The 18,520-nt window shown below is 40.1% G+C and overlaps 1 protein-coding gene across 6 annotated transcripts in view; it reads right to left on the bottom strand.

The window, feature by feature from the left end:
* Positions 1-18,520, bottom strand: part of LOC123479381 (cadherin-related family member 3) — a 110,316-nt gene that overhangs the window by 44,098 nt on the left and 47,698 nt on the right. For all 6 annotated transcript variants that reach the window (XM_045192296.2, XM_045192297.2, XM_045192295.2 and 3 more), the window contains 2 exons: positions 16,931-17,108; positions 14,006-14,168 (listed from right to left, as the gene is read on the bottom strand). In XM_045192296.2, the coding sequence (XP_045048231.2) occupies positions 14,006-14,168; positions 16,931-17,108 (341 nt within the window). The remainder of the gene's footprint in view (positions 1-14,005; positions 14,169-16,930; positions 17,109-18,520) is intronic.

The raw sequence follows: 18,520 nt of genomic DNA, 5'->3' as shown, positions 1-18,520 counted from the left end.
TAGGTAGAAGCTGTGAACACCAGGTTAGCTCCTGGAAGAGGAAACCCACCAACAAAGGAAACACCAACAGCTAAGAACAGAAGAAGGAGAAGGAGGGAGTGGAAGCCACACTAACTCACCCCAGGATCTATCTGGAAATACAACTAAATAGTAGAGAAATTACTCAGAACAAACAACTGAACAAGAGCAAGAGAAAAGCCTCAAAACCTTGTACACATGGAAGAACCAGCTCCAACACAACCTGCCCACACCTGCACAACAGAAAACAAGAGGTAGGGGACAGACTGACCCTCAGGTAACCAGCTGGTGGGAAGGACCCACCAAAGAAAGACCCAACAACAACCAAAAACCAAAGATAAACACAGAGCCAACATAAACCACACCCCAAGGCCAGTAAGCTTTGGAGATCAAGAACACTGTACCACTGAATCTCACAGCTATTCTACCACAGAAGTGTACACCATAAATCCAGGGGGTCAGAACAGAGCAACTTAAGAAGCAGAGGCTATCAGGAAGAGTCTCACAAACAATGGGAAGATAAAGAAACAATCCCCACATGAAAGGAAAGCGGGAAGTCTCAGAAACAATGCTAAATGAAAAAGAGGCAAGTAAACTATCAGATATTGAGTTCAACGAATTGGTTATAAGGAAGCTTAATGAGCTCAGACAGAATTACCAAAAACTACAGGGAAACCACACTGAACTCACTGCAAACTATATCAACATGAAAAAGGAAATAGAAACTATCAACAAGGGCCAAGAGGAAATGAAGAATACAATTTCTGAACTGAAGAACACAGTAGAAGGAATCAAAAGCAGGCTTGATGAAGCAGAGGACCAGATCATCAAACTGGAGGACAAGGTAGAAAAAAACACCCAGAATGAGCAAGAGAAGGGAAAGAGGCTCAGAAAGAATGAAGAGGGGTTAAGGGAAATGCAGGACAACATGAAATGTAATGATATCCATATAATATGGATATCAGAAGGAGAAGAGGAAGAGCAAGGGATAGAAAACCCGTTTGAAAAAATAATGATGGAAAAATTCCCTAATTTGATGAGAGAAAAAAGTCACCCAAATCCAGGAAACACAGAGAGTCCCAATCAAGAGGAACCCAAAGAGGCCCACTTCAAGACACGTCATGATTGAAATGACAAAATTCCAACACAAAGAGAGAATCTTAAAGGCACCAAGGGAGAAACAGGAAGTAACATACAAGGGAGCCCCAATAAGGTTGTTAGGTGACTTCTCAATGGAAACACTCCAAGCCAGAAGAGAATGGCAACAAATATTCCAAGTAATGAGAACCAGAGGCCTGCAATCAAGACTACTTTACCCAGCAAGGCTCTCAATCAAGATAGAAGGCCAAATAAAGAGTTTCCCAGACAAAAGAAGTCTAAAAGAATACACCTCCACCAAACCAGCTCTGCAAGAGATACTAAAGGGACTCCTTTAAGGAAAGGAAGGAAAACAGAGAGAAAGAGAGGAACATAGATACAAAAAATCAGCAATGAATAAGTACCTATCAATAATAACCTTAAATGCAAATGGATTAAATGCTTAAATCAAAAGACAAAGAATAGCTGAATGGATAAGAAAGCATGACCCACACATATGCTGCCTACAAGAGACCACCTCAGGACAAAACACCTACACAGACTGAAAGTGAAGGGCTGGAAACAAATTTTCCAAGCAAATGGACAGGAAAAAAAAAACAGGGGTAGCAATACTCATATCAGACAAAATAGACTTCCAAAGAAGGGCCATAAAGAGAGACCCAGAAGGTCACTTCATAATACTCCAAGGAAGAATCCACCAAGAAGACATAAACATTGTAAATATATATGCATGAAGATGGCGGCAACATAGGTGGGAGCGGAATCCACTTCCCCTCAGCGCCAGGGAAATACCTAGCTGATCTGAGGAGCAGAGCGAACAGCCAACAGTACTCCAGCATATACGAAGATTAGAGACCAAAGATAGAGGACATTGAAAGATCTGACGGTAAGAAGAGTGCTCAAGGACAATAAGGTCCCCGGGACCCGGGACCGCGCGGTACAAGGGCTGCAGAGGCGCCAGCCCTGGCGCAGGGGCTGCTGCAGGAGTCCTGGGAGAGGGCCAGGCTGCGCTGTGAGCAGCCAGGTGCTTGATTGGACCAGGGGGGCTTGAAAAGGAGGAATTTCTCAAAAAGAAAAAGAAAATAGAGACACTCAGGGGCTAGTTAGAGAACTCTCGGTGGTGGCCGAGGCCCCTGGCGCCCCTCCCCCCTCCGCCCCTGGACTGCGAACGGGGAACGCGGGATAAGCAGCACCGGCGCTCACCTGAGGTCCGGTTGCACGCGGTAGCGCGCGCGCAGATTAGCGAACGGGGCCCATACATGAAACCCCGGAGGGGCGCCCACACCTGAAACCTCCGAGATCTTTTGGAGCAGAGACTAGCTGCTCCACCCACAGACCCAAAACCTCGGAACCGAGGACCGCGTGATTCGGTCCCAGGGCGGCCCCACCCACCCGAGAGTCTCAAGCCCTGGGCGGCTGGATCGGGCCCCCAAGCGTAGAGCCTCTGGCTCCGCGGCGGGCTGCGCGCTCACCAAGCGTAGGGCTGGCTGGATGCGCACTTCCCAAGCACAAAGGGGCTGGCGAGAGTCGTAACACCAAGGCGGCTGAACCAGCAGCTTGCAGCGCGCCAGCCTCCCTAGCCTGGGCGGCTCGATTGGTCGGCCGGCTGCGCGCTCAGAGCCCAAATAACGTCACAAACCCGAAGCGGCTGGATTCCCCTGCTGCGCGCGCACGCGTCCGGAGCCAAAGCGGCTGGAGCGGCCACTCGAGAGTCCCAAGAACAAAGCTGCTGGATTGGCTGATCAACGGCCTGATTGCCTGCCAGGGACCACACCTACAAAACAGTGAAGAGTGTGACCCAGGAAGGAAGAAAAGTGAAACCAATCCTTCCAACCACCCCCTCCCATTGCACAGACAGGACAACAGCAGAAATAACCTGAACGGTTTAAAGCCAACAGAAGATTTTTTTTTTTCCCTTTTTTTTTTTTTCCCCTTTTCCTTTCCCCCTGAACTCCTTCTTCCTCTCTCTCTCTTTTTTTTCTTTCATTCCTTCTTCCTCCCATCCTTTACCATTTTTATGTCTTCTTCCTGCCTTCTTTTATCTATTTCTATGTTTTAATTTTTGTTAAAATTCCTTCTTATCTTGCCTCCGATCTTTCTTTAATCCTTCTTCCCTCCTTCCTCCCTTTCCTCCTTTCCTATTTCCTTTTTCCCTCCTTCCCATCTTTGGTTTTTTTTTTTTGTTTGTTTGTTTGTTTGTTTTTTCCTTTTCTTTCTCCCCCCCTTTCTATTTTTCCCACAGGTGCGACAACAAAACCTGGAGTGCTGAAAAGACTAGAGTTAGACCGTGTTAAACACATAAACGTCAGCTCAAGACCAGTGAGCACAGGAGAGTAAGGAGACAGCACCACCGAATCCCATTGGCATTCTACCATAGAAGTTCATATCATAAACCCAGGGATTCAGAACAAAGCAATTTAAGAAGCAGAGGCCAACAAGAAGAGCCTCACAAACAATGGGAAGACAAAGAAACAATTCCCAAATGAAAGGAAAGGAGGAAGTCTCAGAAAGAATACTAACCGAAAAAGAGGCAAGTCAACTATCAGATACTGAGTTCAAAGCAATGGTCATCAGGAAGATCACTGAGCTCTCTGAGCTCAAAGAGAACTACCAGAAACTACAAGGAAACTACAATGAACTCACTGCAAACTATATCAACATGAAAAAGGAAATAGAAAATATCAACAAGAGCCAAGCGGAAATGAAGAATACAATTTCTGAATTGAAGAACACAGTAGAAGGAATTAAAAGCAGACTTGATGAAGCAGAGGATCGGATCAGCGAGCTGGAGGATAAAGTAGAAAAAAACACCCAGAAGGAGCAAGAAAAGGAAAAGAGGCTCAGAAAGAATGAAGAGGCAATAAGGGAAATGCAGGACAACATGAAACGTAACAATATCCGTATAATAGGAATACCAGAAGGAGAAGAAGAAGAGCAAGGGATAGAAAACCTGTTTGAAAAAGTAATGATGGAAAATTTCCCTAATCTGAGGAGAGAAAAAGTCACCCAAATCCAGGAATCACAGAGAGTCCCAAACAAGAGGAACCCAAAGAGACCCACTGCAAGACACATCATAATTAAAATGGCAAATTTCCAAGACAAAGAGAGGATCTTAAAGGCAGCAAGGGAGAAAAAGGAAGTAACATACAAGGGAGCCCCAATAAGATTAGCAACTGACTTCTCAATGGAAACGCTCCAAGCCAGAAGAGAATGGCAAAAAATATTCCAAGTAATGAGAACCAGAGGCCTCCAACCAAGACTACTTTACCCAGCAAGGCTCTCAATCAAGATAGAAGACCAAATAAAGAGCTTCCCAGACAAAAGAAGTCTAAAAGAATACAGCTCCACCAAACCAGCTCTGCAAGAGATGCTAAAGGGACTGCTTTAAGGAAAGGAAGGAAAAGAGAAAGACAGAGGAACACAGGTAGGAAATAATGGCAATGAATAACTACCTATCGATAATAACCTTAAATGTAAATGGATTAAATGCTCCAATCAAAAGACATAGAACAGCTGAATGGATAAGAAAACATGACCCACACATATGCTGCCTACAAGAAACCCATCTCAGGACAAAAGACTTACACAGACTGAAAGTGAAGGGCTAGAAACAAATTTTCCAAGCAAACGGACAGGAAAAAAAAGCAGGGGTAGCAATACTCATATCAGACAAAATAGACTTCCAAAGAAGGGCCATAAAGAGAGACCCAGAAGGTCACTTCATAATACTCAAAGGAAGAATCCACCAAGAAGACATAAACATTATAAATATATATGCACCCAACATAGGAGCACCCAAATACATAAAGAAAATCTTGGAGGATTTCAAGAAAGATATTGACAGCAACACAATTATAGTAGGGGATTTTAACACCCCACTATCAAAAATGGACAGGTCTTCCAAACAAAAGATTAACAAAGATATTGTGTCACTTAACAATACCCTAGAGGAAATGGACTTAACTGATATATACAGAGCTTTTCATCCCAAAGAAGCAAAATACACATTCTTTTCAAGTGTCCATGGATCTTTTTCAAAGATAGACCACATGATAGGACACAAAGCAAGCCTCAACAAATTCAAGAAAATTGAAATCATATCAAGCATCTTCTCTGACCACAAGGGTCTGAAACTAGAAACCAACCCCAAGGGTAAAAACCCAAAACACTCAAAATCATGGAGACTGAATAGCATGCTATTAAACAATGAATGGGTCAAGAACGAGATTAGGGAAGAAATCAAAAACTTCCTGGAAACAAATGAAAACGAACTCACAACAACCCAAAACCTATGGGACACAGCTAAGGCAGTCCTGAGAGGGAAGTTCATAGCAATACAGGCCTACCTTAAGAAGTTAGAAACAGTTCACACAAACAACCTAACCCTACGCCTACAAGAACTGGAGGAACAACAACAAAGACAGCCCAGAGCAAGCAGAAGGAAGGAAATAACCAAGATCAGAGCAGAACTAAATGACATAGAGACTAAAAGCACAATTGTAAGGATCAATGAATCCAGAAGCTGGTTCTTTGAAAAGATAAACAAAATCGACAAGCCTTTAAGTAGGCTTATCAAGAAGAAAAGAGAGAGGATCCAAATAAACAGAATTAGAAATGAAAGTGGAGAGATTACAACTGATACCACAGAAATACAAAGGATCGTAAGAAATTACTATGAAGACCTATATGCTAAGAAATTTGAAAACCTAGATGAAATGGACACATTTCTAGAAAAATATAATCTTCCAAAACTGACTGAAGAAGAAGCAGAAAACCTGAACAGACCAATATCAGCAAAGGAAATTGAAGCAGTCATCAAGAAACTCCCATCACACAAAAGCCCTGGACCAGATGGTTTCACAGGAGATTTCTACAAAGCATTTAAGGAAGAACTAACCCCTATCCTTCACAGACTATTCGAAAAAATCCAAACTGATGGAAGACTCCCAAACTCTTTTTATGAAGCCAACATCATCCTAATCCCAAAACCAGATAAAGACACAACGAAGAAAGAAAACTTCAGGCCAATATCGCTGATGAACATAGACGCTAAAATTCTCAACAAAATATTAGCAAACCGCATCCAGCAATATATTAAAAAGATCATCCACCATGACCAAGTGGGATTCATCCCAGGGATGCAAGGATGGTACAATATTCGCAAATCAATAAACATAATACATCACATCAACAACAGCAAAGACAAAAATCACATGATCATATCAATAGATGCGGAAAAAGCATTCGATAAGATACAGCACCCATTTCTGATAAAAACACTCAGCAAAGTGGGAATAAAGGGAGCAGTCCTCAACATAATTAAGGCCATATATGAGAGACCTACAGCCAGCATCACATTCAATGGACAAAAACTTAGAGCTTTCCCACTAAGATCAGGAACAAGACAAGGATGCCCTCTCTCACCACTCCTATTCAACATAGTATTGGAAGTCCTAGCCACAGCAATCAGACAAGAAAAAGCAATAAAAGGCATCCAAATTGGAAAGGAGGAAATGAAACTGTCACTGTTTGCAGACGACATGATAGTGTACATGGAAAACCCTATAGACTCCACTCAAAAACTACTCGACCTAATAAATGAATTTGGCAAAATAGCTGGATACAGAGTCAATACCCAGAAATCAAAGGCATTCCTGTACACCAACAACGAAACTGCAGAAACACAAATCAGGAAAAAAATCCCATTCGATATAGCAACAAGAAAAATAAAGTACCTAGGAATAAACCTAACCAAGGAGGTAAAAGACCTGTACTCAGAAAACTACACAACACTGAAGAAAGAAATTAAGGAAGATACAAACAAATGGAAGCATGTACCATGTTCATGGATTGGAAGAATTAACATCATCAAAATGGCCATACTACCCAAAGCAATTTATAGATTCAATGCAATCCCTATTAGAGTACCCATGACATATTTCACAGATATAGAACAAACATTGCAGAAATTCATATGGAACCATAAACGACCTCGAATAGCAGCAGCAATTTTGAGAAAGAAGGACAAAGCAGGAGGTATCACAATACCTGATATCAAACTGTATTACAAGGCAACGGTAATCAAAACAGCCTGGTACTGGCATAAAAACAGGCTCATAGACCAATGGAACAGAATAGAGAGCCCAGAAATAAACTCAAATCTATACGATCAATTAATATTTGACAAAGGAGGCAGGAGCATAAAATGGAGCAAAAACAGTCTCTTCAACAGATGGTGTTGGGAGATCTGGACAGCTACGTGCAAAAAAATGAAACTCGATCACCAACTTACGCCATACACGAAAATAAACTCAAGATGGATAAAAGACTTAAATATAAGCCGTAACACCATAAAAGTCCTTGAGGAAAACATTGGCAGGAAAATCTCAGACATTCCACGCAGCAACATCCTCACAGACACATCCCCTAAAGCAAGGGACATAAAGGAAAGAATAAACAAATGGGACCTCATCAAAATAAAAAGCTTCTGCATGGCTAAAGAAAACAGCACCAAATTACAAAGAGAACCAACAATATGGGAAAGCATATTTGCCAATGATACCTCAGACAAGGGCCTGATCTCCAAAATATATAAAGAACTCACACGACTCCACTCCAGGAAGACAAACAACCCAATTAAAAAATGGGAAAAGGACTTGAACAGACACTTCTCCAAGGAAGACATACAGAAGGCCCAGAGACATATGAAAAGATGCTCAGCATCACTAGCCATCAGAGAGATGCAAATTAAAACCACAATGAGGTATCATCTCACACCAGTCAGAATGGCCAACATAAACAAATCCACAAACAAATGTTGGAGAGGATGCGGAGAAAAGGGAACCCTAGTGCACTGTTGGTGGGAATGCAGACTGGTGAGGCCACTGTGGAAAACAATATGGAATTTCCTCAGAAAACTAAAAATGGATCTGCCCTTTGACCCAGTAATTCCGCTGCTGGGATTATACCCTAAGAACACTGAAACACCAATCCAAAAGAATCTGTGCACCCCAATGTTCATAGCAGCACAATTTACAATAGCCAAATACTGGAAGCAACCGAAGTGCCCATCAGCAAACGAGTGGATCCAAAAACTATGGTATATTTACACAATGGAATTCTACGCAGCAGAGAGAAAGAAGGAGCTTATACCCTTTGCAACAGCATGGATGAAACTGGAGAGCATTATGCTAAGTGAAATAAGCCAGGAAGTGAGGGACAAATACCATATGATCTCACCTTTAACTGGAACATAAGCAATAGAAGGAAAAAGCAAACAAAATATAACCAGAGACATTGAAGTTAAGAATAATGTAACAATAGCAAGGGCGGGGGTGGGGGCGGGGACAGTGGGTAGAGGGGATTACAGGAACTACTATAAAGGACACATGAACAAATCCAAGGGGGAGGGTGGAGAGGGGGGAGGGAAGTGGGTTCACCTGGGGTGGGGTGAAGGGATGGGGGAAAAGGCATACAACTGTAATTAAATAACAATAAATAAATTAAAAAAAATAATAATAAATAAATAAATATATATGCATTCAACATAGGAGCACCCAAATACATAAAGAAAATCTTGGAGGACTTCAAGAAAGATATTGACAGCAACACAATTATAGTAGGGGATTTAATACCCCACTGTGAAAGATGGGTAGACCTTCCAAACAAAATATCAACAAAGATATTGTGGCATTGAACAGTGCCCTAGGTGAAATGGATTTAACTGATATACACAGAGCCTTTCATCCCACAGAAGCAAAATACACATTCTTTTCAAATGCACATGGAACATTTTCTAACATAGACCACATGAGAGTACACAAAACAAGCCTCAGCAAGTTTAAAAAAATTGAAATCATATCAAGCATTTTCTCTGACCACAAGGGACTGAACCTAGAAACAAATCTCAAGGAAAAAACCGCAAAACACTCAAAAACATGGAGATTGAATAGTATGCTATTAAACAATGAATGGGTGAAGAATGAGATTAGGGAAGAAATCAAAAAGTTTCTGGAAACATATGAAATTGAACTCACAACAATCCAAAACTTATGGGACAAAGCAAAGGTAGTCCTGAAAGGGAAGTTCATAGCAATACAGACCTACCTAAAAAGAATAGAAACATTTCAAATAAACAACCTAATACTACCCCTATGAGAATTAGAGGAACAACAACAAAGACAGCCCAGAGCGAGTAGAAGGAAGGAAATAACCAAGATCAGAGCAGAATTAAATGACATAGATACTAAAATCACAATTCTAAGGATCAATGAATCCAGGAGCTGGTTCTTTGAAAAGATAAACAAAATCGACAAGCCCTTAAGCAGGCTCATCAAGAGAAAAAGAAAGACGACCCAAATAAACACATTCAGAAATAAAAGAGGAAAAACTACAACAGATACCACAGAAATACAAAGGATTGTAAGAAATTACTATGAAGACCTATATGTCAAAAAATGTGAAAACCTGAATGAAATGTACAAATTTCTAGAAAAATATAACCTTCCAAAAACTCAATGAACAAGGAGCAGAAAGCCTGAACAGACCAATAACACCTGATGAAATTGAAACAGTAATCAAAAAGCTTCCAATACACAAAAGCCCTGAACCAGATGCTTTCACAGGAGAATTCTACACAGCATTGAAGGGAGAGCTAACCCCCATCCTCCACAGATTATTTCAAAAAATTCAAGTTGGAAGATTCCCAAACTCTTTTTATGAAGCCAACATCATCCTAATCCCAAAACCAGATAAAGACACAACAAAGAAAGAGAACTTCAGGCCAATATCACTGATGAACATACATGATAAAATCCTCAACAAAGTATTAGCAAACCGCATCCAGCAATACATTAAAAAGACCATACACCATGATCAAGTGGGATTCACCCCAGGGATGCAAGGATGGTACAATATTTGCAAATCAATAAACATAATACATCACATAAACAAAAGTAAAGACAAAAACCACATGATCATATCAACAGATGTGGAAAAAGCACTTGATAAGGTACAGCACCCACTTATGAAAAAAACACTCAGCAAAGTGGGAATAGAGGGAGCATTCCTCAACATAATAAAGGCCCTATATGAGAGACCTACAGCCAACATCACACTCAATGGACAAAACTTAGAGCTTTCCCACTAAAAATAGGAACAAGACAAGGATGCCTGCTCTCACCACTCCTGTTCAACATAGTATTGGAAGTCCTAGCCACAGCAATCAGACAAGAAAAAGAAATAAAAAGCATCCAAATTGGAAAGGAGGAAGTTAAACTGTCATAGTTTGCAGAGGAAATGATAGTGTCCAAAGAAAATCCTATAGACGCCACCAAAACACTACTCAACCTAATAAATGAACTTGGCCAAACAGCTGGATACAAAGTCAATACTCAGAAATCCATGATGTTTCATTATACACCAACAATGAAACAACAGAAACAGAAATCAGGAAAAAAATCCCATTTGATATAGCAACAAGAAAAATAAAGTACCTAGGAATAAACCTAACCAAGGAGGTCAAAGACCTGTACTCAGAAAACTACACAACACTGAATAAAGAAATTAAGGAAGACACAAACAAATGGAAGCATGTACCATGCTCATGGATTGGAAGAATTAACATCATCAAAATGGCCATACTACCCAAAGTGATTTATACATTCAATGCAATCCCTATTAAAGTACTCATGACAAATTCACAGACATAGAACAAACATTTCAGAAATTTATATGGAACCACAAACAATCCCGAATAGCTGCAGCAATGTTGAGAAAGAAGAACAAAGCAGGAGTGATCACAATACCTGGTATCAAACTGTATTACAAGGCTACTGTAATCAAAACAGCCTGGTAGTGGCATAAAAATGGGCACATAGACCAATGGAACAGAATAGAGAGCCCAGAAATAAACCCAAGTCTCTACAGTCCTTTAATATTTGACAAAGGGGACAGCAGCATGAAATGGAGTAAAAACAGACTCTTCAACAATTGGTGTTGGGAGATCTGAACAGCAACATGAAAAAAAAATGAAACTCGATCACCAACTTACACCATACACAAATATGAATTCAAGGTGGATAAAAGACTTAAATATATGTCATGACACCATAAAAGTCCTAAAGGAAAACATTGGCAGGAAAATCTCAGATATTCCACGCAGCAACATCTTCACAAACATGTCCCCTAAAGCAAGGTACATAGAGGAAAGAATAAACAAATGGGACCTCATCAAATTAAAAAGCTTCTGCATGACTAAAGAAAACAGCATTAAAATGAAAAGAGAACCAAATGTATGGGAAAACACATTTGCCAGTGATATCTCAGACAAGGGTCTGATCTCCAAAATATATAAAGAACTCACAGAACTCCACTCCAGGAAGACAAACAACCCAATTAAAAATAGGCAAAGGACTTGAACAGACACTTCTCCAAGGAGGACATACAAAGGACCCAGAGACATATGAAAAGATGCTCAGCATCACTAGCCATCAGAGAGATGCAAATTAAAACCACAATGAGATATCACCTCACACTGGTCAGAATGACCAACATAAACAAATCAACAAACAAATATTGGAGAGGATGTGGAGAAAAGGGAATCCTAGTACATTGTTGGTGGGAATGCAGACTGGTGAGGCCACTGTGGAAAACAGTATAGAATTTCCTCAGAAAATTAAAAATGGAACTGCCTTTTGACCCAGCAATTCTACTTCTGGGATTATACCTTAAGAGCCCTGAAACACCAGTCCAAAAGAACCTATGCACCCCAATGTTCATAACAGCACAATTTACAATAGCCAAGTGCTGGAAGCAACCTAAGTGCCCATCAGCAGATGAGTGGATCGAAAACCTGTGGTACATTTAGAGAATGGAATTCTATGCAGCAGAGAGAAAAAAGGAGCTCATACCCTTTGGTACATCATGGATGGAACTGGAGAGCATTATGCTAAGCGAAATAAGCCAGATGGTGAGGGACAAATACCATATGATCTCACCTTTAACTGGGACATAATCAACAGAAGAAAAAAGCAAACAAAATATAACCGGAGACATTGAAGTTAAGAACAATCTAACAATAGCCAGGGGGGGGGCGGGGCAGGGGCGGGACGGGGACAGTGGGAAGAGGGGATTACAGGAACTACTATAAAGGACACATGGACAAAATCAAGGGGGAGGGTGGAGGTGGGGGAGGGAGCTGGGTTCACCTGGGGTGGGGTGGAGGGATGGGGAGAAAAGGGATACAACTGTAATTGAATAACAATAAAAATTTAAAAAAAAAGACCAAAAAGATACAGTCTGGTACTGGAATAACAACAAACACGTAGTCATTGGAGCAGAATAGAGAGCCCAGAAATAAACCCATGTCTTTATAGTCAATTAATGTTTGACATAGGAGGCATGAGTATACAATGGAGTAAAGACAGTCTCTTCAATAAATGCTGTTGGGAGATCTGGACTGAACATGCAACAAAATGAAACTATACCACCATCTTACACCATACAGCAGAATAAATTCAAAATGGATAAAATACTTAAATATAATTTGTGATACCATAAAAATCCTAGAGGAAAACACAGGCAGTAAAATTTCAGATATCTCATGTAGCAATATTTTTGCTGATATATCTCCTAGGGCATGAGAAATAAAGGAAAAATAAACCAATGGGACTACATCAAATTAAAAATCTTCTGTACCTAAAGAAACCATCATCAAAATGTAAAGGGAACTGACTGTATGGTAGAACATATATACCAAAAATGCATTGGACAAGGTTTAATATGCAAAATATATAAACAACTTATACAACTCAACACCAGGAAGACAAAAAATCAAATTAAAAATGGGCAAAGGATCTGAATAGACACTTCTCCAAGGAGGACATACAGATAGCCCATAGACATATGAAAAAATGATCAACATTACTAGCCATCAGAGAGATGCAAATTAAAACCACAATGAGATATCACCTCATACCAGTCAGAATGACTATCATGAATAAATCAACAAACAACAAGTGCTGGTGATGGTATGTAGAAAAGGGAACCCTTGTGCATTGTTGGTGGAAATGCAGGCTGGTGTAGTCACTGTGGAAAATAGTATGGGATTTCCTCAAAAAATCTGCCTTTTGACCTAGCAATTGCACTGCTGGGAATATACCCTAAGAATCCCAAAACACCAATTCAAAAGAATATATGCACCTCCATGCTCATAGCAGCACTATTTACAATAGCCAAGATTTAGAAACAGCCTAAGTAGCCATCAGTAGATGAGTGGATTAAATGTGGTACATCTACAATCTATACAGTGGAATAATACAGAGCAGAAAGAAGAAATTCCTACTTTTGCAACAGCATGGATGGAACTAGAGACTATTATACTAAGTGAAATAAGCCATTTGGTGAATAACAAATACCATATGATCTCACTTATAAGAAGAATCTAACAAATAAAATAAAATAATGAGCAAAATAGAACAAGAGGCATGGAAACATGGAACAGCTGTAAGAGGGGAAGTGAAGAGGTAGGGACTGATTGAAAGAAGGTAAAGGGATTAGTCAAAGAACATATATGAAGGAACCATGGACATGGACAATGATGAATGGACTGATTATGGAAGCGTGTGGTGGGCTGGGTGACAGGAGGAAAAGGGGGAAAATGTGGGACAACTATAATAGCATAAACAATAAAATATTTTTTTAAAAGAAAACAGCCAGCAGTGAGATAATAAAGCACTTGACCACACACCTTCCAGCAAGACAGCAGAGGACAGATCCTACCTGTTGTGTCAGAGTTCCTCTTGCTGAATCTACCAGCACCCAACTATGACTATGAAATGACTCTGCCTCCTTAGGAAAACTCCTGGGAGATACAGCAGCTGGTGCTCACCTGGATGAAATTTTCAGCATTTGGCACTTGCTCAAAGAGTTGTCCAGAACCAATTGGCCCCAAGCTTGGAGCATAATATATCACATCAGGAGGCTCATCAAGGTCATGACACAAGAGTTTTGCAACTACAGTATTATTTGCAATCACCTCTTTGCCTATGTACCTGTTTTTTAAGAAGAAAAAATTGGTTTAGATGTATAGTCTTTTAAAACATAATATTTTTTGCATAAACATCCAGTAGTTTGGATAATGCACATGTGTGACTGCTCTGTTTATCATGGGAAAAGAGTCCAGGTTTGGAGCATCATCTGGGAAACCATTTCCAAAAAAAGTGCTATGAATTTGGTAGAACTTTCCTCAATTTCAGGGAATATTTCTTTTCTGCACCCAACTAGGTACTTGTTTAGAAGTCTATCACGGACACTTCAGTGGAGATGGTCGAGTGTGAATCACATAAGTGAGAATGTTCCAATTTAGAACATCTGTATGGTATAGTCAAGAGGGACAAACCTTACTATATTATAGTTACAGTAGACTTACCTCCATCTCTATGTGTTCACCCATTTCTTCCCTGGGATCTCTCTGCCCCAGTGCTCACTTGTAAGCCTTCAGAGTCTAAATTCTACTCATTCTTCAAAGACTAGTATAGATCTTGCTCCTTCAGGAAGCTCCCCTGAATACTGCAATCCCACATGTCCTTCCTCTCAACAAGTAAATTTTGTGTACAACACACAAAATTTAAAACCATCTTGTACTTTTTACTATTGGTTCTTTCATGTATATTCGTCTTATCATCTTGACAGGCTACAACCTCCTAATAGCAAATAAGCATAGCAAATACTTTGTCACCTCCAGGGACTATAGCACTGGGTACAGCAAGTGGTGAGTGTTTGGTTAATTAACTATAATTTTCCTGGGGAAAGAAAAAGGAAAGAGAAGAAAGAAAAAAGGATAACATTTGTTGAGTATATGCCAAACCCCATACTGAACAAATTCCAAGCCTTGCTGTACTTGATCCTTACCACCATTCTATGAAGCAAGTGAGATTATAAACTCCATTTAAAAGGTAGCGTAATGGGTTCTTTTGGATTAGTGTTTCAGGGTTCTTAGGGTATAATCCCAGCATTGGAATTACTGGGTCAAAGGGCAGTTCCACTTTTAGTTTTCTGAGGAAATTCCATACTGTTTTCCACAGTGGCTGCACCAGTCTGCATTCCCACCAATAAAGTACCAGGGTTCCCTTTTCTCCGCATCCTCTCCAACATTTGTTTGTTGATTTGTTTATGTTGGCCACTCTGACCAGTGTGAGATGGTACCTCATTGTGGTTTTCATTTGCATCTCTCAGATGGCTAGTGATACTGGGTATCTTTTCATATGTCTCTGGACCCTCTGTATGTCTTCCTTGGGGAAGTGTCTGTTCAAGTGGGATTATACCCTAAGAACCCTGAAACACCAATCCAAAAGAACCTATACACCCCAATGTTCATAACAGCACAATTTACAATAGCCAAGTACTGGAAGCAACTGAAGTGCCCATCAGCAAATAAGTGGATCAAAAGACTATGGTACATTTACACAATAGAATTCTACACAGCAGAGAGAAAGAAGGAGCTTATACCCTTTGCTTCAGCATGGATGGAACTGGAGAGTATTATGCTAAGTGAAATAAGCCAGGTGGTGAGGGACAAATACCATATGATCTCACCTTTAACTGGGACATAACCAACAGAAGAAAAAAGCAAACAAAAGATAACTAGAGACATTGAAATTAAGAACAATGTAACAATAGCCAGAGGGGAGTGGGGAGGGGATAGTGGGGAGAGGGGTTTACAGGAGCTACTATAAAGGACACATGGACAAAATCAAGGGGGAGGGTGAAGCTGGGGGAGGGAGGTGTGTTTGGCTGGGGTGGGGTGAAGGGATGAGGAGAAAATGCAGACAACTGTAATTGAATAACAATAAAAATTATAAATAAATAAATAAATAAATAAATAAATAAATAGTAGAGTAATGGGAGTCCAAATAAGACCACATGGGTAGTAATTTTCAGAAGCCAAAAATTAGGAACATAGCCTGGGAAACACAGAAGCTGCTCTCCTATGTGTAGCTGAGAGCTCAGGGTCAGAGGACATAGAAGAGTGACAGACATGGATGTTGGAGACTGAGCTTCAAGTAATAAAAGTAGCCATGCTGACAAGAACACAGCTCCTATCCAAATTCCAAAATCCAAAAGCTCTGAAACTCAGAATTTTCTTGTACTTTATTTGTCATCAAAATGTGACCTGACCTTAAAATGTTGATGTCCATACATTACCTGAACTGTCAGACCTTTCTTTTTCCCACTTACTGTGAGTATTCGTATATTTACTGAAAAGACATTCATGGATTTGAATTTAGGGCATTTGCATAATACATGGTACATACACCATATTACCGTTCTAAAATTTGAAAAAAAAAGCTTTATCCTGAAACACATCCAGTGCCAAGGGTTTCAGAAAAGGGATTATGGAACTGTGATAAATACCAATTGTGAAATTGACACCACATGCTCAGCACTGTGCTCAGAATGTTACATTAATTATCCCATTTATTCTTCAAAACCCCCTATAGAGTAAGCACTATTGTTACCCCATTTAATAACAAAAGAAACTGGCAATTGAAGGGCTTAAGTAAATTACCCAAGATCACACTACTAATAAGTGATAGAACCAGGATTCCAAGCCAGGTCTGTGACTCCAAAACATAGGCTTTTAACAACTTACTAACTCAGAAGCAGGAAGCACAAGTCGTTTCTGAGAACCAGAATATGAGACTGAGCAAGAGTCCACGTGATGATTAACCCACGTTTAGTTGAGCAAATAAATATAGCAATACCTCTGTTCTCTACTCTGAATTCTGAATCCAGCACACTCATCTCAGCTTACCTAATCAGATATTGATCACAGAAAGGAGAGTTGTCATTAATGCCATGGATATAGATCGTCACTGGAATTGCCGAACACCGCTGGTCTTGGTCACAAGCCTTAATGGAGAAGGACTGAATACGTGCAAACCCAGCTCTCTCTATGTCAAGGCGAGCGGCAGTGACTATGGTCCCATGATCTATAACAAAACAATGCATCTTGCGCCAAACCAGCCCATGCTGTCATTTTAAAAATTACTTTATTACACAACAATGAAAGAGATAAAGTATGATTTGTGCCTTCCTCAGTAGAATTAAAAACTGATTTAAAACATAGGCACAATGTGCAATCATTTATCACCAAAATACCTTCATTAATCATAAATTATGTTAACTGATAGTGAAAAACAAAATTATTATTTTTTTAATTAGGAGACCAGGGAAGACTTTCTAGAGGAGAGGAGCCCCTAATTTAGGACTTGAAGAACATACAGGATAGGAAATGGTGGTGAATAGAAGGAGATCATTCCCAGCAGAGAGAACATCATAACTGAAAACACATTAACAAAATAATGACTCACTGTACTCCCTTCCACCTGATCCATCCACTCATTCATTCAACAAATATTTATGGAATGATAGCTATGTGCCAGATACTGTGCTGATACTGTATATACGACAATGAAGTCCCTCCCTGACCTTATGGAATTTACAATCTGGGCTGAGAAATGAATCACTAAACAAGTGTAAAAAAAATCAATAGGCATATTATTAAGGGAATAAAAACTATAATGTGATAAATTTAATGTCTAATGGTCAGATTCTGAAAGATGCAAGGACTAAGGTCCAGAAGCAGGCAGCCTAGTGTTTTGGCTGTAGTGTAATGGACAAGAGAAGACAAGAAATAGGAAGATGTTAGAGAGTGAGAGATAAGGGCCAGAGAAGACAGGTTCTTGAGGATGAGATGAGAAGTCTGGATTCCATTCCAAATGCAAAGGAATATCTCAGGAGGGTTTTACTTGGAGGAGAAGTATGACCCAACTTGCCTTTTTTTTTTTTTTTTCCATTCATCCTAGTTGTTCTGCTGACACTAATGGAGGGAGTAACTGTGAAAGCAGAAGCCCAGTTAAGAGATCTCTGCAGTAATTCAAATAAGAAGGGATGGTGACTGTCTCGAGTGGGGTTTCTTCAAAAGCAGGAGAAGAGATGAAGATTTGAGTACAGTAGTTTATTTGGGAGATGATCCAGGGCAACATAACATGGGTATAGTGAGACAGAGATGGGAAGGCTGCCAATAAAAATATATTATCAAGCAACTTACTACCGTGGACAACTAGAGCTTAATACCACTGGGGAACTCTGTAAGCCAGTATAAAACACACACTGACAGTTGTTCTATTCCAGGGACACAAGGAGCTGGACCACTTTTATACCAATTATCTTCAACATTTGGTTGAGAGCTTATGGGGTAGGTAGTATTATTCCCAACATTTTGAACCTGCTATTTGTGGGGCAGGAAGGGGGAAGATGTCAGAACTCAAATAATACCTCAAGCAAAGAAATGCAGATATTAGCAGTTGGAAGTCAGGAAACTGAAATGTTAATGTCAAGG

Source organism: Desmodus rotundus, chromosome 8 (genome assembly GCF_022682495.2).
Source record: "Desmodus rotundus isolate HL8 chromosome 8, HLdesRot8A.1, whole genome shotgun sequence".
NCBI lineage: Eukaryota > Metazoa > Chordata > Mammalia > Chiroptera > Phyllostomidae > Desmodus > Desmodus rotundus.
This window is presented reverse-complemented; position numbering and strand designations above follow the sequence as displayed.